This window comes from Astyanax mexicanus, chromosome 14, assembly GCF_023375975.1.
Source record: "Astyanax mexicanus isolate ESR-SI-001 chromosome 14, AstMex3_surface, whole genome shotgun sequence".
NCBI classification, from domain to species: Eukaryota; Metazoa; Chordata; class Actinopteri; order Characiformes; family Acestrorhamphidae; genus Astyanax; species Astyanax mexicanus.
Window position 1 is genome coordinate 21,499,337 of NC_064421.1, and position 23,764 is coordinate 21,523,100.

General features: G+C 38.3%; 2 protein-coding genes across 5 annotated transcripts; both read left to right on the top strand.

Moving 5' to 3' along the window:
- The first annotated feature begins 1,164 nt into the window (after positions 1 to 1,164).
- On the top strand, positions 1,165 to 3,400 carry LOC125781065 (fibrillin-3). The gene has a single exon (XM_049463998.1). It carries the CDS (start codon positions 1,445 to 1,447, stop codon positions 2,426 to 2,428), a length of 984 nt encoding a protein of 327 aa, XP_049319955.1. The 5' UTR covers positions 1,165 to 1,444; the 3' UTR covers positions 2,429 to 3,400.
- Positions 3,401 to 5,770: 2,370 nt separating this feature from the next.
- Positions 5,771 to 20,172, top strand: susd4 (sushi domain containing 4). 4 transcript variants are annotated; one of them, XM_049463995.1, is made up of 9 exons: positions 5,771 to 5,994; positions 6,432 to 6,606; positions 7,030 to 7,230; positions 8,601 to 8,774; positions 17,153 to 17,341; positions 17,465 to 17,656; positions 18,207 to 18,351; positions 19,119 to 19,504; positions 19,599 to 20,172. In XM_049463995.1, the coding sequence occupies exons 2-9, from the start codon at positions 6,468 to 6,470 to the stop codon at positions 19,634 to 19,636; spliced, it is 1,464 nt and encodes a 487-aa protein (XP_049319952.1). In that variant the 5' UTR covers positions 5,771 to 5,994; positions 6,432 to 6,467; the 3' UTR covers positions 19,637 to 20,172. The 4 variants fall into 4 exon arrangements, with proteins under 4 accessions (XP_049319952.1, XP_049319954.1, XP_049319951.1 ...); XM_049463997.1 differs by having other exon boundaries at positions 5,771 to 5,989; positions 7,033 to 7,230; XM_049463994.1 differs by having other exon boundaries at positions 5,772 to 5,989.
- Positions 20,173 to 23,764: the final 3,592 nt, after the last annotated feature.

The window sequence follows — 23,764 nt, forward strand, 5'->3', positions numbered from 1 at the left end:
TCACAAATGGAAGTGTTTAACAAATCTCCCACCTCCTGCAGTTCAGGCACAAAACTGGTTCCTTTTCATTTTTGTGTTGTATGTGCACAGACAACTGTTTGCTGTAAAGGATACAACATTTGTCTCCTTCAGATTGCTACACTTTTTTTCTTTGGAACAGCCTTCTAATTTATGATGTAGCAACCAAGGCATGCAGTATTAGCTTTGGAATGCATGCACTCTTAAACAATTTAGCAGAAACAGATACAGCTTTTGGCCACAGCAGCTTTGGTATGTGCAGTGGGGAGTTTGAAAAAAAAAAAAACACCACAGTATGTGGACATGATACATGATACTATTTTGAAAACTATTCTGCACTATTTAGACCAAATATAAAAAATAAGGGAGCTTTAAAATGCAAGACATATATAGTCAAGTCACTCCCTGTCACTCATTTGATCAGCTCCACTGCCAATACAGAATTACTTTGTTTGTTTTATTATAACAATAACAGATTGTTGTCCATCTATTTCTCTGCATACATTATTATTCTGCTTTCATCATGTTCTTTAATGGTCAGGATCCCACAGGACCTCCCTAGAGCTAGTATTATTTGGGTCTTTGCGACTGCACTTGATACATTTAAAGTTCTTGAAATGTTACTATTTATCAACATTGCATACCATTATATGTACATGTGGATTCCAAAAGTTATGGTATAACTGTGGAGTTGGTGGTGATGTAACTTTTCAGCTTGTATCTTTACTAATGTATGTCACCATTCTTTTAGAAAGACTCCTCCTATGAATGTCTCTGTGTCTAAAGCATGTTTAAGTGTTTCCAGATGTATAGCATAACATAACACCCTATATAAGCAGGTCTTTCAGTCCTGTGAGGGGATAGAGGAACATCGAATTAAGCAACATATCTCTCCAGGGCTGGCTCTCCTAGGACCGCCTTGAAGATATTTATCTTAGTCTTTGTAATAAATAATTCTTCTTCTTCTTCATCAATTGCTTTACAGCAAAAAGAGCAAAAAACAACAATGGCAACTTGAGCTCAGCATCTGAAGTTCTAAAACAGTTCGCCACTAACATTAGTGACGAGACTTGGTACAGAGCCCTTTTGGAATCGGAGTGACTCCACAGTGCCCACCTACACAGGAAATCGGTGGTTTAAGATTATTATTGTAGTGACAGAGTGTACAGTCTACAGAGCTGTGGGTGTGTTGCTCTTATGCCTGCTGGGTCCTCTGAGGAATGGCTGACACAACGGAGAAATGCCACAAAAGACTTTTAGGAGGGGCTTCCTTCCCCTCCTTCCTCTTCCATCTTTCACCAGCGGTATTTTATTAGGCAGCCTGCAAAGGTTTGGACACCGTCACCTTGTTTCGCACGAGAAGCTCTCGCGCTCACGCTCGCTCTCGCTTTCGTACGGTGATCGTTTGTTGTTAAAAGGGTAAAGTATGGACTGCTTTGCTCATCAGACCGTTCTGTTCCTCGCGCTGATCGCCTTCCACGTGGGACAGGCGCTGCGCTGCGCGTGCACGAAGGAGCTAAGAAAGTGCGCGAGCATCCACGAAACGCCGGCAGACTTTAACAGCGTCCAGGTTAAGTGCAGAACGCTGGGAGGCGAGTTAATGCGAGCTGGGGCTGCATCGTCCAACGATACCATCGCTGCCCTGCTCAACGGCACGAGCGGATCCTTCTGGACTGGACTGGAAACAAAAGGAAAGGAAATGTGCTTGTCCGTTTCCAGCGGCAAGAAATGGACAGAAACGGAGTGCAAAGGAAAACTGGACGGGTTCATATGTGCTGGAATTAGCTGGGACACCTGCTGGGTGAAAATGACCACACAAGCCATACTGCTTAACAACGAAGACTGCAGTCTGGGTCCATGCGAGCACAACTGCAAGGACGTGCGCAATGGATACGCGTGCACGTGCATGAATAAATACAGGCCTGCTCTAAAGGACCCTCGATGCTGCGAGTACTTCTGTTTAACTCCCACCTGCAAGTTGTTGTGCATATCTGACTCTGTCTGCGTGTGCCCCACCGGCTACGTGGTAGATGACGGTCAGATTTGCACGGATATAGACGAGTGTGCGTCCAACCACAACTGTGCGCATAACTGCACGAACACCCTCGGGAGTTACGAGTGTTCCTGCGAAAAAGACTATGTTCTCGTAAACGGCACCGCGTGCGTTTTAAGTGTCGACCCCTGGTTACCCCCTCCAACCGCAGCTGGAAGCCCGTTTATCACCCCCGCTCTGAACTACACCTCGGGGCGCGTGACCCTGGCCGGCCCGGGAGAATACGTAGGAATCACTGTGTTTATCATTGCTGCGCTCGTCGGTCTGGTACTGCTCGTACGCTATTTGCGTTCACGCAAAACTGAGGAAAACCTGAAGGACTGCGATGTCCTGGCCGACACTCAGCAAACTCTGTAGGCAGTTGCTTCATTAGCTTATTGACCCCAGACGGTTTTAAAGAATGTATGAAAAAGTTATACTAAACAAGTTATGAATATTTATATGATTTCTTTTCTTATTTTCTATGTTCTCTTATGTGTTTTGTTGTGCCAATATATGGTTTACATAGTGTCATTTATGGACGCATGCATGAAAAACACATTTATTTATGTACTTTTTAAAGTTACACTTTACAGTAGTGACAGTCAAAAGTTTGTGCACACCTCTTCTCATTCTTATATATTTTTTAAATTGTAAATGTAATATTGAAGACATTAAAACTATACAGCAACACATGCAGATTTATCTTGTAAACAAAAAGTGTTAAACAAACCAGAATATGTTTTATACTTTAGATTCTTCTAAGTTGCCACATTTAGCTGTAATGACATATATTGCACACTCCTGGTATTTTAATCCAAGTGTCTTCATAAGGTAGAGTCGCCTGGAATAGTTTTCTCAGCATCTTGAATGAGTTCCTGAAGGTGCTGAACAATAGATCAGTCAACTTAGGTCAAGGGATTGTGGAGGCCAAGCACTATTTGTTCGTTTTTGTTTGTTTGTAATTCGGTATGTGTCTCTTAATCATACTAATGTCTTTAATATTATTCTACAATGTTGAAAATAAATTAAATAAATAAAAAAAAAAACATTGAATGAGTAGGTGTGTTCAAACTTTTGACTATACTGTAGTTCAATTTATAAGTACTCTATTTTTCCTCGGTATGTTCTCTTTCACAAAGGGATAAAATAAACAGTTTTGGCTGAAACAGAAATCGAACATAATTAAACATCACCTGAAAGCAAAAGGATTTTAAATCAATTCTTATTTTTTTGTCTCTAATGCATTAAACAATGTTGATTTCTGACGTCAGAACTGATTTATTTGTGTTATGGCAACACTATACTTTTATATGTATTGTTTGTATTAAACGTTACTTGTACAATGTATATCTCGTTTGTATTCTATTTTTATAGCTATTTATGTGTCCATGTGTAGAAAATGACTTTAAATAATAAGAATTTATATCATAATTATTATTTTTGGGAAGCAGCCTATTTACATTTAAAAAATTTAATCTGTCATGGCAAACAAATTGAGTGAAACATCTTAATCCCTCCCACACTGACTTCTGAGGTACAGGAAAGATGCTGCGATACAGAAAAGCGTGTTAAAGAGGGAAAACCCTTTTAAATCATCTACAGCTCATGATTACCTCATTTGTTCATGTTGAGTCAGATGCTCACAGGGCTTTCACTATTTCAAAATGCTTGAAAAATGTTTGGGTCTGATTGGGCCTGTCCAAGTATGATAAATGCAAGGATGACCACTGTAATTTCCTGTATTTCTTAAAAGGGAAATTGTGATTAAGGAAATCAGTGATTTATGTCATCTCTGACTTTTAAATGACTTGGCAACAATCCTAAAACCCTTGCCTTAGTTGATAGAGACAAGAACTATGTTTTAATGTAAAAGAAGCATTTCAGTGCAGTAACATGTTTAGTGCAATAACAATGAATTATAAACTTTGAATATCTAAAACAAAAATAAACAAAAAGAAGCTTAGGCGTGAGTATATTCATTTAATACATTATCTGTTTTACATTACACTACATTTAGTGTATGCTTTTATCCAAAGCGACTTACAAAAAAGGATGTACAATAGGAATAGAGCACTTAGAAGTTCAAGGCAAAAAAGAAACTAAAAGAGGCCGGGGAAAATAGTGTAATAGAGGAGAAAAGGAGAGTGAGCAGAAAATGAGGTTAGCCTATAAATAACTTACACATTTATTTATAAGTAACTCCTAGGTAAACTAGTACATAATTTCAGAATTTCAGTTTAATGTAGTTTAGTTTAATAAGCTGATAAAGTTACCTACCAACAAATTGAGTTTGAGGTACACTTCGAAGGTAGCAATTTTGTTATGAGGTTGCCTGAATGTGTGATTAAAATTTAAAAAAATAAAAATAAATACATAACATAACCAACATAATACACAATAATATAATGGGATGCATAATGGTTCAAAGGATATGCTGCCTTTATTAAATGGCAAATCAAAGGGAACCTTTGCAGGCAGCAATTCATAGAAAATCTAGATTGAGACAAGACTCCTTCCTACCTTCTTGTCTCAGAATACTCCCTGACAGGATGAATTGGCATTTGGTGAAAACGTTGATGACCTAAAGTTGAAAACATTTGTAATTTTTCATACAACCTTGTTCTGTTACAGCTTAAGCTTTACATCAGCAACGCATGGAAACAATATGAGATATTATAAAGTCAAATTAACATTATTTATTTTTTAATATTTGTAGTTTATTTGTTTCTAAAACCACTTAAAAAATGTATGTAACTTAAACAGGAAGCACTGTGGAATGTACAAGGCAAAACCCTGGCCAAACCCACCACTTACATTAAATAAAGCTTTATAAAATACACAAAAACTACTTTGTTAAGCTATTATGATTATGTCAGTAAATCTTAATCTTAGTTTTAAAATTACTAATGAATGAATATTGTGTATCCCAATACTTTCTGGGACAATCTTTTTTTTTATAACAAATTATTTTATAACATAAACATTATTTTACATGCCAGGCCTAACTATCCCTTTATGTTTTTTTGTTATTATGTGTTCATTAGGAGTAAATCTTTTGTAAAACATGTTGTTTGTGATAAACAATTACTGTATGCTGCGAACAAAAAAGACACATTATATTGATACTGACCCACTGTAAACTGTTTCTTTTTTTCATTTATCTTAAGTGGTTTATGATTTTTACTAAAGTTTATGAGCTGTCAGCCTCATCATTTTTAGTGTGTTTTACCTCCCCAGGCTACCGTCTCTTGTGTATTGTGTTCTGTGTTGAAGGCTATAAGAGCAAGTTACCATGAGTTTCAAGTTAATGTTAAAACTCATTGACATTTATAACATTTTACTTTCAAAATTGTCCAAGAATCTTTCCCCCCAAGAACTTAAGTAACTAGGTTAAACCAAATTACTTAAACAAGTGAATATAACTAATGTTAAGAAGTTATCTGTATTATAAACCTAAATTGCAAAGTTAAAATATATTTATATATTTATATAGTTAAATGAACTTGCAGACATACTGAGTGACAGGCTGTAGTGATTGTAGTATAAAACACTGTGCACTGCAGCCCTCATATGAATTTTTTTTTTTTTTACATGGGTATGTGACTGACAGTGGCCATAAGGAAGAAAACAGCTGATTCTGTGTGCTATGTGGGGTAAGGACTTTTCTAGTGCACTGTAAACCTGTAAACTGAACAGTAACAGTACTTTGACCTGCACTCAGTACAATATCACGAGGAAGTCTCACCTGAGAGCACCTGAGAAACTCTCACAGCTTGTTTTCGATGTTCTCGTGTTCACAGCTTTGGTCAGAGAGTCGAGCGGTCGCTTTTAATTAAATGCAAAAGTGTTTATTTGTATCAGGGACAGTGAAAGTAAGCAGGCCACAGAGAAGAGAAGTGGAGAAGGAACTGATTTTGCAGCCCGCGGCACTTTGAGGTGAGGTAGGAAGCCTCCGCGCGCGCGCGTGCACTATTTTTTTTCTCAGCAGAGTAACCCCCCCAGTAGGTGGGTGGCTGGAGCAGAAGCAGGAGCTGGAGCAGCGCAGGTGACGCAGTTTCCCTCCCCGAGCATCCCGCGACCTGAGCGGGGATGAGGAGCCGCTGCGCCGCGCTGCTCGGGCCTGCTGTTTGAGCCGCTCTTATTGCAATGTGTGTGTTTGAGGGGTTATAAGCGGCTGCTGTGTGTGTTTAGGTTGTGTGTGTGTGTGTGTCCTCCATGGTATGGCGGCGTGTTCTCCATCACACCCTGCGCGGCGGCAGCGGGGCGATGCTAGCTGGCTGCTGCTGCCGCTGAGGCGCCACGCAGCTCGGCTGCGGTATTAACGCTTCACCCGCTCTCTCTCTCTCTCTGTCTCCTTTCGCCGGCCTCGTACCTTCAGAGCACTGTCGCCTGATGAATCTGACTGGGCGGAAAGATGCATCATCATGCTGGTAGACAAGCTAAGAGATCTGGGTTTGTCCGCATTGCCGTCTACGGCCCTTTTCTCATCATATTCAGCACCGCCGTCCCTCCTCAGCAGCAGCTGGTCTCCGCCTCCTCAGACCCTACAATAGGTAAGAAGACATTGTTTGGAACACTCGCCTACTACACTCGTTCAGCAGTGTGGCAGGAGTAGGCCAGTATTATATTATTATTATGTTAGTAGAACATAGTAGAAATATTTTATTTATGTAGTATTGTAATGGAGAAATAGTAATGATGAGTCTATGTTTATGTAGTTACAGTATCTATCTGCCTAGCTGCCAGCAAACTACCTATCTCTCCAGCTACTTCTCTGGCACTCCCTTATCAGTTCACCCACCCTTTCTTTCTCTGTTTGTTTCCTATTCGATCTTTGAACATGAAGCAGCTATAAAACTAAAGAGAAAGTGAAAAAAATACAATAAGACAAACAAGGCAAAAGGCACTTCCTCATAATGTAATGGTGGGTTTATTAGGTGTAGGTGTGTTATTATGTATTCTGTGCTTATCTCCAGTAGAGCAGTTTTGCAGAGATCCAGGAGTTCCAGATCATGGACGCAGGACACCAAGTACTGGTGTGTTCTTCGAGAACTCAGTGGCCAGATTCTCTTGTATGGAGGGGTACAGAGTAAAGGGGCCTGCGAAGATTATTTGTACACGTTTCCAGAATGAATCGGTGGGATGGAGACCAAGCCTTAAACCAGTGTGCCTTCCAGGTGAGTATTTATAATGCATAAGCAGTGGCATATTTTCCTTTTCTGTATTTCAGATACTCTGTCGTGCATAGTTGAGTGATTTTAGAAGCCCTGGCTGTTGATGGAGTTGATAGCATTGATCAGCCTCGCTTGATACTGCTTTGATGGCCCTTTTCTATTCTAATCTCCTCATATACAAAAGCCTTCTATAAGAGGAACATTGACCAGTAGTTTGCAAACAAAAGTAGGAAATCTATAAAATCTGTTAGCTTTGCAAATAAATCTTCCATATTATCCACTGGGCTTTTATGTTTAGTAGCAGATTAAGTTGCAGTTTTAAGTGAGAAAATCCCTGCTTATAACGGCTAATATAAGTAAAGAAATGCTGGGTTGATCTTGTCCTCTAAAAAATGTAGCCTGAAATAGCACACCCACACTCACAATGTGTGATTTCATGTTACTTGCTCTTTGTTTGTGTAGTAGAGTATTTGAGTAGTTTGATGGTCTAATTTTAGACATGCTTAAAAACCAGTATGGAAAAAGGGATTTCTTCCTCAGGGGCTCCCTCTACATTGCCTCTACAGGAAATTTCTTGGTCAAGTTGAGAGATACAAAGAGATAAAGAACTGAAGTGGGAGTTAGGTTTTTAATACAGCTAAACTGTTTCAGATACTGATTACCATACATAAGAAGAGTTTAAAGAAAAAATAGTAGTGTAAAAGCAAGAAATGACAATAATAATGACAATTTAGTAAAATAAATGTTAATGGAATAGAAAACTGCATATTGTTTTGATACAGTGTAGACTGTTTTAAAGGAAAATAACTTTTCACATTGCCTGTTGTTGTTGAATGACCAGAAGTGCCTTCCTGATGGTAGCTTTTGTGTGTAGAGAGGCCTATACAAACTTGAGGCCTGAAATACAGTTTACAAACAGTTTGCCTGTTTGTAATTATAAAAGCCACAATAGTGCTTGCATGTCTCATAAGCCACAGAGACAGACAGTGCTAAAAGCCCCAGCTGTCTTAGCTAATTGATGTCTGGCTTTTGACGTCAGTAAAGCTGAATGAGATTGCTGCATCTTGTGGAGTCATTTTTCACAATGAATGTTGCAAGCGATGTCAGTTCAGTTAAATAGTAACGTAGCAGTCAACCTTAAAGTGAGAGATGTTTCACATTCAAGTATTTCTCAGTTCGGTTTTGGCTGATAGATATTAAATCAAATTCCTTTCAGTTGCTTATATGCAAGTTTATTACTCTAATTAAATGGCAAAATACATAATACATGCAGTGTGCATATTAGAAATGTGTCCCTTCAGACTACTTCATACAGTCTCAGTTTTTGTGTTTAATCTGTTATCTTTTACTTACATCTTTTTCTTTTTTTATAGACTGTCTTCCTCCATACATTGAGGATGCTGATGTTGTTAATAAGACATACAGGCCCGGGGATAGCCTTGATGTCAGCTGCCATGAGGGATTTCAGATACGATATCCTGATATGGATAATATGGAATCGGTTTGCCAGGAGGACGGAACATGGGACAACCAGCCCATCTGTCAAGGTATGATGTAATCTGACTACCATTTGGGAGTGTAAAGAAATACTGATATATAAAAGTATCAAAATATTTCATTTTGCAATACTGTATGGGTTTTCAAACTGTTACTACATGTGCTGCCCATGTTTTGCCTTCAAAATGTACAAAAAATGAGAGCCAAGATTTTTTTGTGATTACAGCATCCAATCAATGTACTGTGTATTGTGATGGGTAATTTTTTTATATTTAATGTTAACATGTTACAACTAAACATGCAGAATTGCCAGTCTATTTTTTGTAAATACCCTACAGATATAAAAAAATAGCTATCTACAAAATAATAAAATATTTTAATAACTAGACCATATTCAGTTAGGAGGTGTCTTTAAGTTCATCAGTGCTGCCTGTCAGTGCTGGCAAACAGTGACGTGACATTCTGCCTCTTCTGAAACTGTAGTCACTGAACCTGTGTCTGTCTATACTTTGCTCAAAAGCCTATGCATTTTCATTTTCTAACATCTGAAATTAAAGTATAAAACCTATTTGGCACTGTTATACATTTAGAAAGCACACCCAAAATAACACACCCCACAAATGTATCATTTAGACCCTCACCTAGGCCTTTAAACTACTTTAATTTGATGGGAAGCTGCAGGTGCATAAATACAGAGCAGTGTTAATGGTTGTTGTAGCAGCTCTGCATATTGAAATCTTTTTTCGCACTGTTTTCACACTGTCAGTAACAGTGCCGTGTTACTATCACTATTATCACATTTTCAGGCTGTCCTAATAGTGTGATTGCCATGGCTTTTCTTGTACTTGGCTCTTGGATTGCAGGATGTGCCTGTGAAGGTTGATAATGATACAATAAAAGCAAATCTGTTAAGTATGTTTGCTTTGGAAAACTATATGTTGTACATTAGAACAATCAACCTGAATCACCCTTTTGCCCTGCATGCATGTATTAAAAATATTTATATATAAACAAAACTTTCTTTCAAAGCCTAAAGAATGTCACAGACACATTCAATGATAACATATTAATAGCAATATTATAACATATCTCATAACCTGTTAACATAGGTATTTGTTCTCCTACAGCACTCACAACTGCTTATGGTGTTTTCACACCTACCTTTTTTGGTGGAGACCTACAGATTTTTTAGTTTAATATGAACCAAAAAAAGATAAAATTTGGTTGAAGCATAAGAGGTGGTCTTGGTCTGTGTGATGGTTCTACTATAACTTACTATTACCAGCAGTGTATGGTCTGTAATACTTACCTGATATACCTACCTGTTATACTTACCTGTAATACTTACCTTCATTAACTCTCTGTATAAATGGATGTTAATATTCTCTAGTAAGGAATGGCTCACGTTATGGGGTAGGCTGTAGGGCCCACAGCTTATGTTTTAATGGTTTGGTCCATGTTAAGGCATGGGGCTTGCAAGTAAGTTTCATGACCTTGCGGTCTGAATTTTAGTCTGGTGGTTTTTAATTTGTTTTGTTTTCTTTATTCAATCTTTTTGTTTGTATTTTTTTCCCTGCATGTAAATAAATTCTCAAAGTTTAAATAGACTTTTGGGCACGTGATAAAAGAAATAAAAGAAATGTGAAGTTCATCAATTAAGCTCATTCAGCACTCTCTGGCATAAATAAAATCAAGTATTTAAGAAGTTTGCATTAACAGTATACATCCTAAATCAATTAGTGATCTCTTTTGTTGACAGTGATTTAGCAAATCTACTCTCCCCAGCAAAAAGCTACACATCGGCCCTTCGTGGGCTAAGTGTGGGCACTGTGGGCAGGGGCCAGCCCATTAAAATTCCAAACAGGCCCAACATGGGTTTTCTGTGGGCAGCCTGTTCATTGGCTGGCCCACTCAAATCCTATAAAAGGCCGCTGTGGGCTAGCCTGAACTGGTCCAGTGCATTAATGCCCCTGTAGGCCCAGTGTGGGAATTATTTGGACAGCCAACACTTTGATGCGCCCACACAAATCCCAGGCAGGCCCACTGTGGGTCAGCCCACATTCAGCCTGCACCATTTCACACCCTGAAGGGCCAGTGTGGGTTATATGTGGGCAACCCGCACTCTGGCATGCCCACACAAATCCCAGGCAGGCCCACTGTGGGTCAGCCCACATTCAGCCTGCACCATTTCACACCCTGAAGGGCCAGTGTGGGTTATATGTGGGCAACCCACACTCTGGCATGCCCACACAAATCCCAGGCAGGCCCACTGTGGGTCAGCCCACATTCAGCCTGCACCATTTCACACCCTGAAGGGCCAGTGTGGGTTATATGTGGGCAACCCACACTCTGGCATGCCCACACAAATCCCAGGCAGGCCCACTGTGGGTCAGCCCACATTCAGCCTGCACCATTTCACACCCTGAAGGGCCAGTGTGGGTTATATGTGGGCAACCCACACTCTGGCATGCCCACACAAATCCCAGGCAGGCCCACTGTGGGTCAGCCCACATTCAGCCTGCACCATTTCACACCCTGAAGGGCCAGTGTGGGTTATATGTGGGCAACCCGCACTCTGGCATGCCCACACAAATCCCATGCAGAGCCAGTGTGGGTCAGCCCAAATTCAGCCTGCACCATTTTACACCCTGAAGGGCCAGTGTGGGATATATGTGGGCAACCTGCACTTTAGCATGCCTACACAAATCCCATGCAGAGCCAGTGTGGGTCAGCCCAAATTCAGCCTGCACCATTTTACACCCTGAAGGGCCAGTGTGGGTTAAATGTGGGCAACCCACACTCTGGCATGCCCACACAAATCCCATGCAGAGCCAGTGCACTGCACCATTTCACACCCTGAAGGGCCAGTGTAGGATATATGTGGGCAAAACACTTTAGCATGCCTACACAAATCCCATGCAGAGCCAGTGTGGGTCAGCCCAAATTCAGCCTGCACCATTTTACATCCTGAAGGGCCAGTGTAGGATATATGTGGGCAAAGCACAGTTTAGCATGCCCATACAATTCCCATGCAGAGCCAGTGTGGTCAGCCCAAATTCAGCCTGCACCATTTCATACCCTGAAGGGCCGGTATGGGTTATATGTCTGCAACCTGCACTTTGGCATGTGCACACAAATGTCATGCAGGGACACTGTGGGTCAGCCCAAATTCAGCCTGCACCATTTACACACTGTAGGCATTGTGGGTTATATGTGGGCAGTTATATGTGAGCATGCCCACACAAATCCTATGCTAGGTTACTCTGGGTCAGCCCAAATTTACCTTTCAATATTTTACAATCTGAAAGTTTGTGTCATAACAAGTTCATATGAAGGGTATCTGAATATTTTTTATTGTTTTTGTCTGTGAGAGCTAGGTAGATTAGCTAGCTTAGTGGATAGGAGCAACACTGTGTGAAATGTATATCAGCTCTGAAATATTTTCTAAACCAAAAGTGGAGAAAAATCAAGGTACCACAGCAGAGTTGTGTAGAGACCTTTGGAGGGGCAGGTGCTCAAAGTCAAAAGGGTGCACATGGAGCAAAAATTTAAAACACCTGCAATATCATTGATAAACTCTGATGCACATAAAACACACACACACACACCCAGTAACATCTCATATTTTTCAAGACATATACTGTATAGCTATACATTTTTATTTATAAAAATATTTTTATTTAATATTTTGGATAGCTACAAATTTGCTCCATGGTGCTGATTCATAATCTCACCTTTATTATTGGTAGTGCTGATAATAAATAAATAAAAATATTAAATTATAAATGTATTTGTGCTTGACTATACACTTTGTGTAAGCCAGCAAGCAAGGTTATAAAAGTTACATATTTTTTTATTTTTGCATGTGATATTTAATTTGTGTGTATCGTGTGGGCGTGACAGGGCAGTGAGGGCATGTCAATGTGGATCATGTGACCGACGAATCCACCCCCCTCCCCCTCCCCCCTCCCTGCACGTGCCTTTACCACAGAGCAACGATCAAGCTTAAAGGCAAAGTCAGTGAGTGACTTTGGTCTGTCAAAGTGACTAAAAGGTAAGTTATAATTTCTGTTCTACTATCCACTTTTCTATTTTTTGCTAATGTATGCTAATGTGGTGCTAATGCAGTTACCACTCTCAGGTTATTGTAGCATTATAAGGGTGGCTATGTCGAAGTTAGCATTGTGCTAAAAAAAGTTAGCATTGTGCTAAGTTAGAATGAGAATTTACCTCACATTTAAATAACACAAGGGGCTCCCAAGTTGGCAGCTTATCTCGGCTCTTGGAGAAAGACTGCTGTTAAGTAAGTTAACTTTATATCCAAGTATGTCAACAATAACCAGCTAAGGGAACAATGGCTTGCTAAGGGAAATATTAAGGGAAATGGAAAATGGAAAGATATCCACTTAAGCTAAGGGAAAGATATCCAGCTAAGCTAAGGGAAAGATATCCAGCTAAGCTAAGGGAAAGATAGCCAGCTAAGCTAACGGAAATATAGCCAGTTAAGCTAAGGAAAAGATATCCAGCTAAGCTAACGGAAAGATAGCCAGTTAAGCTAAGGGAAAGATAGCCAGTTAAGCTAACGGAAAGATATCCAGTTAAGCTAACGGAAAGCTAGCCAGTTAAGCTAAGGGAAAGATATCATTTTAAAAAGTTTTGGTATTTTTGTGAACCTGATATCCTGATATCGGCCACCTCACATGTTTATAGAATGTAACTACCAGTCACACACAGTGACTGTAAAGGCTATTTATGTTTCACCATGAATAGCCTGAAGAAATTCAAATTCAAATTCAAATAACTATCACTATATAAGAATCACTGTAATCAAATACAGTCTGCAAATTTCTCTAAAATTAAGCATTGTACATGAAAAGACACTAACAGATGTAGTATTTACCTGACTGCATTCTCATATCTCTATATTATTATTTTAAGAGGCCGTGAGAAGATCAATCATGCCACCACCAAAGGATGCAGAGATCGAGCAGGTTGCAAAGGTTTGGCTTTGGAATTCACGGGACCGTTCAGGTGGACGGAAGCATCGTCTCATGCAGTCTCTTCAAAAAAATAGTTAATTTATGATCTATGCTATATTAATGCATAAACAATATTCATTTTTGATATTATGATTAACTATATCTGTTCTATTTATGTAAAATACATGTGTCTATTTTCTCCTTCATTATTATTGCTGTGAGATAAAAAACTTAATGCAAAAACTAATGTTATATTCAATTAGAATTTTTTTTACTGGTTTGATTGGGATGACATTTTGGTTCCAAGTCTACAAGCAAGAGGAATAAAATTAATAATAGAGATCAGGGGTGGGTTTCCTGAAAGCTTCGTAACGCTAAGAACTTTGTTAACTCGTACTTAAGATTGATCGTTAATTAAAGAGTGTTTCCCAAACCCGTGCGTAACTAAAGTACTACGTAAACTCGCTCGCAGATTAACGAGTGCCCTGACCCACTCGTTATTCTTAAGAGCTTCTTTAAGGGATCTCTACTTGCAGTTCAGCACCTTAAACACCAGGGACCGCCAATTTTGAGGGAGAAAAATTATAATTTCCCTTGTTGAAGCAATTATATTATGTTACTATTAATTATAATAAATTATATTATATATATAATTATTATTATAATAATTAATATTATATTATATTATATTATATTATTTGACGTGTCTGCGGGTGCTCCGGTTTCCTCCCACAGTCCAAAGTTCAGGCTAATTGGATGTCGGATAAAAATTGCCCCTTAGGTGTGAGTGTGTGAGTGGATGTGTCTGTCTGCCCTGCGATGGATTGGCGGCCTGTCCAGGGTGTATACTGCCTTCAGCCCGATCCCGGCTGGTATAGACTCCAGCCAGTGAGTGAATGAGTTATATTATATTATATTATATTATATTATAATGCCAACTTTGTCTGTGGCTTGTAGTCTGACTGGGCATACTGGAATTGACCAATCAAACCCATAAATTATTAAAATCCAGATTCCTGTAGATGATGCTCACGGTCTAAGCAAAGCTGCAAAGTCACCAAGTCCGTGGATTCTGTAATCAGGCTGTTACTGTGGAATACACACTTATATACACTTCCCACCAGCCCGGGAATTACAGCACAATACAATATATTTCCATGCTATTGGGAAAATCCCTGGTACTGTAGGTCCGGTGCAGGGGACGCCTGCAGTGTCTTTACTCACACCTACACGTATTGTAAAGGGTATCGGTGATGTGCAGGTAATATTTAATATTATTCTTTATTTAGATGCTTCTAACCAACATTGTGGCCGTTCATCTGGGCAAACTCTGGGGTGTGTCAGCTCGCAAATATATAAATACCAGTCAAAAGTTGACACGTCTCATTTAATGTTTTTTTTTTTTTTTACATTGTCGATTAATATTAAAACTATGAAAACAATTAATTGACGCATATGGAATTAACAAAAGTTAACAAAAAGGTGCATGGCCTTCACAATCCCCTGACCTAAACCCAACTGAGATGGTGATTTAGGATGAGCTGGAGCTTTACAGAGTGTGTGTGTGTGTGTGTGTGTGTGTGTGTATATATATATATACACACACCGGAACATACGTATATGTATTATTATATTATTTTTATATTATTAATAATTATAATAATAATAAATGAATATTATTATCAATATTACTGTTAATAATATTAGTACAATATCTATTAATATAATATATATATATATATATATATATATATATATTAACAATAATAGTTTTAAAAAAGTAAAAAAAGTTTAATGTTTATTAAACATTTATATATAAACATATGACTTATTTATTTAGTCATATGTATCTTTAGGAGTATTTTATTAATGCCAAAGTACATCCTTTTGTAATTTAAATTTCAAAATATGTATAATATTGATGATTACAACACTTTTTTACATTTTTAGGGTGTAATACTGAATAAATACTGCATAATAATCGATATTTGTGGATCGATTGAGTGCGCTGTTTCGGGGGAGGAGTCAACAAAGACGTTCTTTAACCTCCTTTGTTAATTTTCACGTTGCGAAGCTCTTTGGGAAACACTCGCAGAACTGGCTCGTTCTTTACTCACGTCATTCGTTAGTTCGTTCGTTATTGGCTAAGGTTGATCGTTTTCGGGGAACCCACCCCAGAGGCTTTGTTCCAGTAGCAATAATAGTATCAGTTTATTATTCATCTACTACATCAGTCTAGTGCATTTAAGTATTTATTCAAGAATATGATTTGCTGTTTTTATTGATGTTTATATATATATATATATATATATATATATATATATATATATATATATATATATATATATATATATTAATTTAAGTTGTATAATTCTTTGTTATTTTGTATTATGTTTGATATTTATATCATACTGTTTATTATAAATACTGTTTTTGCAAATGGAGATATTTATGCAGTACATGTTTATCTAAATGCTAAAATATAAATTTGGGATTTATTATTAAGTAATTTACTTAAATAATGTTGTGTGTTGTTTATATTTCATACATGATACTTTGTAATAAATTAATTAATTTACTATACACTTTAAATTGTGTTATTTATTTAATTGTTTTACAGCCAGTTGCAAAAAATGTCAAAGTGCCAATAGCACAGCTTTAAATTTTCTTCCTTGAAAAGTGTTCTCTGTTCAATATTGCACAGTTCTAAAAATTTGGGGCCACAATTGGTTTTCCACTGAGGGCATGAGTCAGTGTGTGTGTGTGTGTGTGTGTGTGTGTGTGTGTGTGTGTGTGTGTGTGTGTGTGTGTGTTAGAGCTCTGCAAATCTCTGTTGGCCCAATGGGCCAATGCTTTGGTGTTGATTTTGCATAGAGGAGTAAATCTTCGCTGGCCAAATGTGGGCTGCCTGAAAAGGGCCCACGCCGTGGGGCCGACGCTATACTGGTGAGCAAATCTCCATTGGCCCAATGTGGGCTGCCTGAAATGGGCCGACGCCATGGTGCTGGTGCCGTCCCGATGAGCAAATCTCCGTTGGCCCTAAGTGGGCTGCCCATATGGGGGCGATACTGCACCGACGTGCAAATCCCCAATGGTCCGATTTGGGCTGCCCATATGGGGCCGATGGCGTGGGGCCGATACCGCACCGATGTGCAAATCCCCAATGGCCCGATGTGGGCTGCCCATATGGGGCCGATGGCGTGGGGCCGATACCGCACCAACGTGCAAGTCCCCAATGGCCCGATTTGGGCTGCCCATATGGGGCCGATGGCGTGGGGCCGATACCGCACCGATGTGCAAATCCCCAATGGCCCGATGTGGGCTGCCCATACGGGGCCGATGTGTTGGCCCACATTGGGCCCTCATTGGCCCAGTGTGGGCATGTTTGCTGGGTCAGGTGAAATTTGTATTAGTTCTACAAAATGTCTTCATCTTTGTTCTTTTTGCAGGCTGTTTGCGGCCTTTGATTCCTCCTCACAGTTACATGAACATCTCAGAGACAGAGTTTTCTGTGCCAGTTGGAACAGTGGTGCACTACCAGTGCTACCCTGGTTATAAGTTGGAGGGGGCAGAATTACTGGAATGCATGTACAACCTCATCTGGTCAGACGTGCCACCCCGGTGCCTTGATGTTGAAGGTAAGCTAGTTCCTCATTCACAACTTTTCAGATTATATATTTTTTCTGAATAATAAGAAAAGTTTTAATGAAAAGATTCTGTATTAAAAGTCTGTATGTGTGTATGTCTAATCTTTTTTACAGTATGTCCCTTACCTCCAATGGTAGAACATGGAGATTACGTGTGCCATCCACACCCATGTAATCGCTATATCCATGGAACCGTGGTAGAGTTCTACTGTGATCCTGGATATCATCTAGCCGACGATTACAAATACATCACCTGTCAGTATGGGCTGTGGTTCCCACCAATGCAGATCTACTGCATTCAGGATGGTAGGTCCTGTCAGATAATACCTATGATCTGTAAAAAACAGTGCAGTAGTGTGGTACTATGTTTCAAGAAATCAAAATATAAAACTTGTGCTTAGTTAATTTTTTTTTGTTTTCTAAGTAATAGAACAGTATTAGAAATCTCATTGTATCTGTAGCTGTAGCATAATGCAGGTTTTAAATATGAAAGATTCTCAGTTCTGGGTCTTAGGAGAGCCATCCAGTACAGTTTATTGTTTCATGAAACTGTTTAGTTGAGCAGGAAAAACATTAAACTCATCAAGGAAAAGGATCTTCACCCAATGAAAAAATAAAGGTGCTGAATGTATTGTTTGGAGCGCAGCCATTTAACTTTTTTTTTTTTTCTTGGTGAATGGTTGTTGATAAAGCAGAATCTGTACAAGCATGATAAAACTTTATCGTGTCATATAATATAACGTTTTTACACTGATTAGATTTATAAAGATTATTTTCTTTTCTAAAATTCAAAACATTGAATGTGCTAATCCTGTGTAAAATACAAAACTCGTAGATTTTTTATTTATTTCTGCAGAGACCACCTACCCAGGATTCCAGGACTCCTTACTGACCACATGGAAAGTGGTGTCATTCACTGCGTCCGGTGTGCTGTTAGCCCTGCTCCTGGTGGTCGTGGCGAAGGTGTTTCATTTTAAATTCAGGACCCATCAAAACTCAAGGTACAGAGAAATACAGTGTTGTACTATGTTGCCTAAGTTGCTAAGTAACCTTTGTTCTGAACATTTTAGGCCAGTCTGAAAAGTCCTAAGTGTTTTAACTCCTACATCCTCTTTAATGTCTGCAGTTTAATGGCACGAACAGTGGGTAGACCTAGATAATCAGTATTGCCTCAGGGATTTAGGACATATTTAAGTGTGCCACCACTGTTGTATTTTTGGCTAATCTATTCTACTGTATGTCAGAGAAACAACAAAACAAAAAATCATGTGTAATAAGTATTGTGATTATGCATTGTTTTCAGGCCTTATTACATGACCCTAGTTTAATTTAAATGTGTTAAGATCTGGAGTTGTGGGACTGCTCTGTAAGTGGAGTTATGTGTCATAACTAAGTTTTGGGAGTGAGCCACGCCCTCACTCCTCCCACTTCCATCACTATTTAAACAGTCACTTCCTCTCTACCTACTCATTGAACAAACCTCGCACCCACCTCCTCCCCATCTTCCTCCTTCTTTAATTTTATTCTCTTCTCGTGTTTCTCTTCATGAGAGGGGGGCTTCGGCTTCACGCTTTACAGCGAAGCTGCCCCGAACTCCATCCCAAATACTCTGAGTTCGCTCCCCCTCTTTCTTCTTCTCTGCCCAATCAAGGGCGTGGGTCAATACTAGCAAACTGGAATTACTAGATAGCATCTGACTGATTTATGTAGAACAAAATGGAAAATATTATTGAAAAAATACTAAAAATTAACATCTGACTTTCCACAGTGAAGAGCAAGCAGAAAACAGAGGTCCAAATGTCTTAGTAGTGGATGGAGTTGCTGTATGTCTGCCCTCCTACGAGGAGGCAGTAGGCAGCGCCAGTTACCAGCCGCCGCCAATGATGCCCCCTGCTGGCCTGGGAAGTGCACAGCTCTCTGAGGATCAGGATCCCCCTTCATATCCAGGGCACACAGAAAGTCAGAATGGGGCTCCACTGGACACTGGAGAGGGAGAAACATGTGACAGCATCTCAGACACTTCAGAGTGTCTTCCAGCTGCACATCCATCTTCTTCACATGCTGTAGGACTGAGTAACATGTCTGAGAAGACCAACGTGATCACCTCGATGGAGGACACCGCCTCCACAAGTCCCAGTATAGATATAGCAGATGGTAAGCAGACTGTAGTTTTTGCTGCCTGATGGTAGAAAGCGTTTTGTGATCCTGCTGTGTCTAATGTGTGCCATATCTGTGTGCTTTTCTCTAGAAATTCCACTTGTGGAAGGTGGAGAGGAGGACTGCTGATACTGTAGATATCCATCATTGATTTTTCTCACTGCTGTCATCAAGTCTTTCTGCACTTTCTGGATTTATTTCGTAAATTAATTTAACACAGGTTTGTTTATTTCACAGAATGGTTGATATTTAAGCTCGAGCACACTATACACAAGCAGGGCAATGCAGGCAATAAGAGTTATTTGTAATTTCTCATGATTTGATCATGGGGAACAACTATGCATTAACTAAAGAATCTGTTCCAGTGTGAAAAGCTCCCCATCTTTCAACAATACAGCAGTTACCAAAGGGACAATGACAATTTACATCACCTTCAAACTGAATCATGCTTTTATTGGTTAACTCCATCTGGCTATTCTTGAAATGCTTTACAAAACGCACAGCGACATGCATAACACTGCTTTTAAGTTATGTTCAGATTGCATTAAATACCATTTACAAATATTTTACAATTGTAATTAAAGCATCAGATTTCCCCAATTTATGTATTGCTGATTAATCCAGAAATGATCATAATAAAAAAATTAAAAATCGGCTTTCTGAAATAGGTTTACGGTTTGTTTATTTTTCCAAAGGTTTAACACACTGATGATATATATAATTCTTTGATTAATTGAAATTAATCACACTTGTTTTCTTCTTAAAGCTTAGGTGTTTAATGAGAATGAATGTAAGATTGGCAAATTGAATTATATTTATATTACTGGTGTCAATCGCTTAAAAAGGTAATTAAAAGTATTAATCACAACAATATTTTGTGTTTATTCCTAATTATATCATGATAAGAATGTTGGTACCTCCCTGTTTTTTTTGGAAGGGAGACAAAAATAACAGTGTGATGTCTGAAAAAAGACTATGGCCTGTTTTTATTACAATATATTAGGTTAGTTTTAATGTAAACCTCAGCTGTATTTGTGTGTAAGACAGACTGAGAAAGAGAGAGAGGGTAGTGATAGTTGTAATTATTTTCTGCTTCAAGAACTAAAAGTTCCCTTTATGCCTAATGTGTATATTCCACCTCTTGACAGGTGCGATCGTAATCAGATAATCAGTATCATTCTTCATCTGTCAGAGGTTTTAATGTTATGACTGATCGGTACAGCACTTGATTGTGCAGTTGTTAGGATCAGATGTAATATGTGATATAATATTTATCTATTTAATATACCATGGAAAGTAAATGAACATGCTTTTAAAACATTAAATCTCTAACTAATCTAATGGCAAAAGAATTTGAGGTATTCAGGAAGAATGATTTCCTGACTACTTACACATAGAGGCAACTCCCATCCTCTTTAAGAACAATGACCATTTACTTTGAAGGTAAAGAAGTTGTAAGTTTAGCATGTACAGGACATTAATACATATTAGAAGGGAAGAGTTGAAATAACAGTGTGTTGTGTTTCTCTACCTCTATAGGATCTGGGGGAATAAATAAGTAATCTAGGTTTGATTTCAGAATTCTCTGGATAGCGAATAGCCATTCATGAAATGTTCTGAAATTAGATTTGTTTGGATCTATTCAGAGCAGGGGAATGTAATGCATGACATCCTGTCAATAACATTGTTTAACCTCTTGAGTAGACTACAGCATCCTAGCAAGTCCAAATAAAAAATCTACAGTAAAAGAACCAGCCCACTGCTGCAGACCACATTATAACCCACCAGATAGTCCACATTTTAGTCCCAATTTACATAAATACAGAAATTAAGAGTAATTTTAGACTACGTCCTATGTTTTACACTGTAAAGCATGTACTTTAATTCCAAGAATTTCTTAGTACCTGTCTAGTAAATAGACTGACCGAATTCAACAGAGGTCCAGGCTTTTGACTTTGGTGCCTGTTGGTGTTAGTTATCTCACAATTAGTGAAATGGAGATCACCTGAGAGACACTGTATGAAGAACACCATTAAGGGACACCAAGAAAAATATGACTACTCTAAAATATTACATTTGGAATTTTTAATATTGACCACGATTGCCTTAATAAAAAAAAAGGGGGAGAATATCAAAGGGGGTGGATGCTATGTAAAACTAAAAGCGTTATATTTTGTTATGTGGATACATACCATTTTTATACAGAGGCTTTTATCTCTTTCTTGCCCTCTAGATGAGATTGTGTAGACAGCAAGGCAAAATAACAAAAAAGATGCAGAGCTTTTAGACCTCAAATAGTGCAAAGAAAACAAGTTCATATTCATAAAGTTTTAACAAAGTTTAGAAATCAACATTTGGTGGAATAACCCTGGTTTTTAATCATGGTTTTCAGGCATCCTGGCATGTTCTCCTCCAAAAGTCTTACACACTGCTTTTGGGTAACTTTATGCCACTTTGAACAGTTCAGCTTGGTTTGATGGCTTGTGATCATCCATCTTCCTCTTGATTATATTCCAGAGGTTTTCAATTTGGTAAATTCAAAGAAACGTATCATTTTTAGTGGTCTCTTTTAGTGGTCTCTTTAGTGGTCTCTTTTTCAGAGCTGTATATAATTTACTGTATGATCAACCAGCATTATCTTTCTGCTGGATGTTACTTGTGTTCTTACCACCATCTAGCGGCTGAGTCTATGTACAGATGTACAGTACCAGTCAAACGTTTGGACACACCTCCTCTTATTCAATGTGTTTTTTTATGATTTTTATATTGTAAATTTAATATTAAAGACATTAAAGATATACAGTAACACGGGAATATATTTCTCAGCGTCTTGAAGGAGTTCCTGGAGTTGTTGAATAATAGTTGCTGTTTTTTGTTCACACTGTGAAGCTCCAGCTCATCCAAATCACTCATCTCAGTTGGGTTTATAAACCCCAGTCAGGGGATTGAGGAGGACAAACACTTTTTTATGTACTAGATAATTTCATATTTGTGTCTTTAATTTGAATCTACAATGTAGAAAATTAATTAAACAACAAAATAAAGAAAAACATTTAATGAGAAGGTGTGTCCAATCTTTTGGCGTGTACTGTATAATTCTCCGACAACAAAATTACCAATGAATAAATGTAATTTATTCGAAGGAACAGAGAGATATAATCTTTTTAATATAGTTTATTATTATTATGTGTGAATTATCCAATTTTGCACTAAACAGAGTTTGTTTGAGTTAAAACAAAGTATATTACACGGCACACACAGCAGGTTACAATAATAAAGCCTCCCGTCCTCGTGTGGGCGTGGCTTTATGTCTTAGAGACACACCTCCTCACACTGATTTCTCGTCTGTTCATTTAACAAACGTACAGACTGTCAAATCACTTAACACGGGTTGTGTTTTATTTAATTTAAACAATTTAACATATCACGACATGTTAACCCAAAAAGGAAGCTCTAATAAAGATTAATAACATTGTTGATTAGTAATACCATGCTATTTAAATTCACGGTAAAATCATGCTTTAATTTGTTAAAGTGTTTTTTCTATATTAAATGTGTTTTTTCTATTATCAGTCTCTCATTATAAGCAAAAAGTATCATACATTTTTCCGTTAAAAAAAACGGTGTGCCTGGATCCTCCAGTGGGGTGAAGAGTGTCCAAATATTATTTCCTGGAGATTACAGCTACATTCCTGTGATCCTTGGATGTTCGTAATGTATTCTTATCCAGATCACAGCCTTCTTTTAACACACAATGAATCAAAATGGCTTTTATTAAGTTACATTAACATTATGAAAAAAGAAGAGAAAAGTTACTTTAGTTTACAAAGAACTTGATTGTCAGAAATTATCTTAAAATGTAGAATAAAAACAACACATGTATATTATGCTTACCTAAATATATTTACCATATATGTTTACCATCTATCTACCTGTAAGTCTGTCTGTTAAGTTACTAGTCACAATCTGCTCTAGAGTGTAATGCTTATTTGGGTGTATACAGCTCTGGAAAAAAAAAATTGAGACCACTTAAACATCATGAGTTTCTTTGATTTTACCAAATTAAAAACCACTGGAATATAATCAAGAGGAAGATGGATGATCACAACCCATCAAACCAAGCTAAACTGCTTGAATTTCTGCATTAGAAGTGGCATAAAGTTAACCAAATACAGTGTGTAAGACTGGTGGAGGAGAACATGCCAAGATGCTAAAAACTGTGATTAAAAAACAGGGTTATTCCACTAAATATTGATT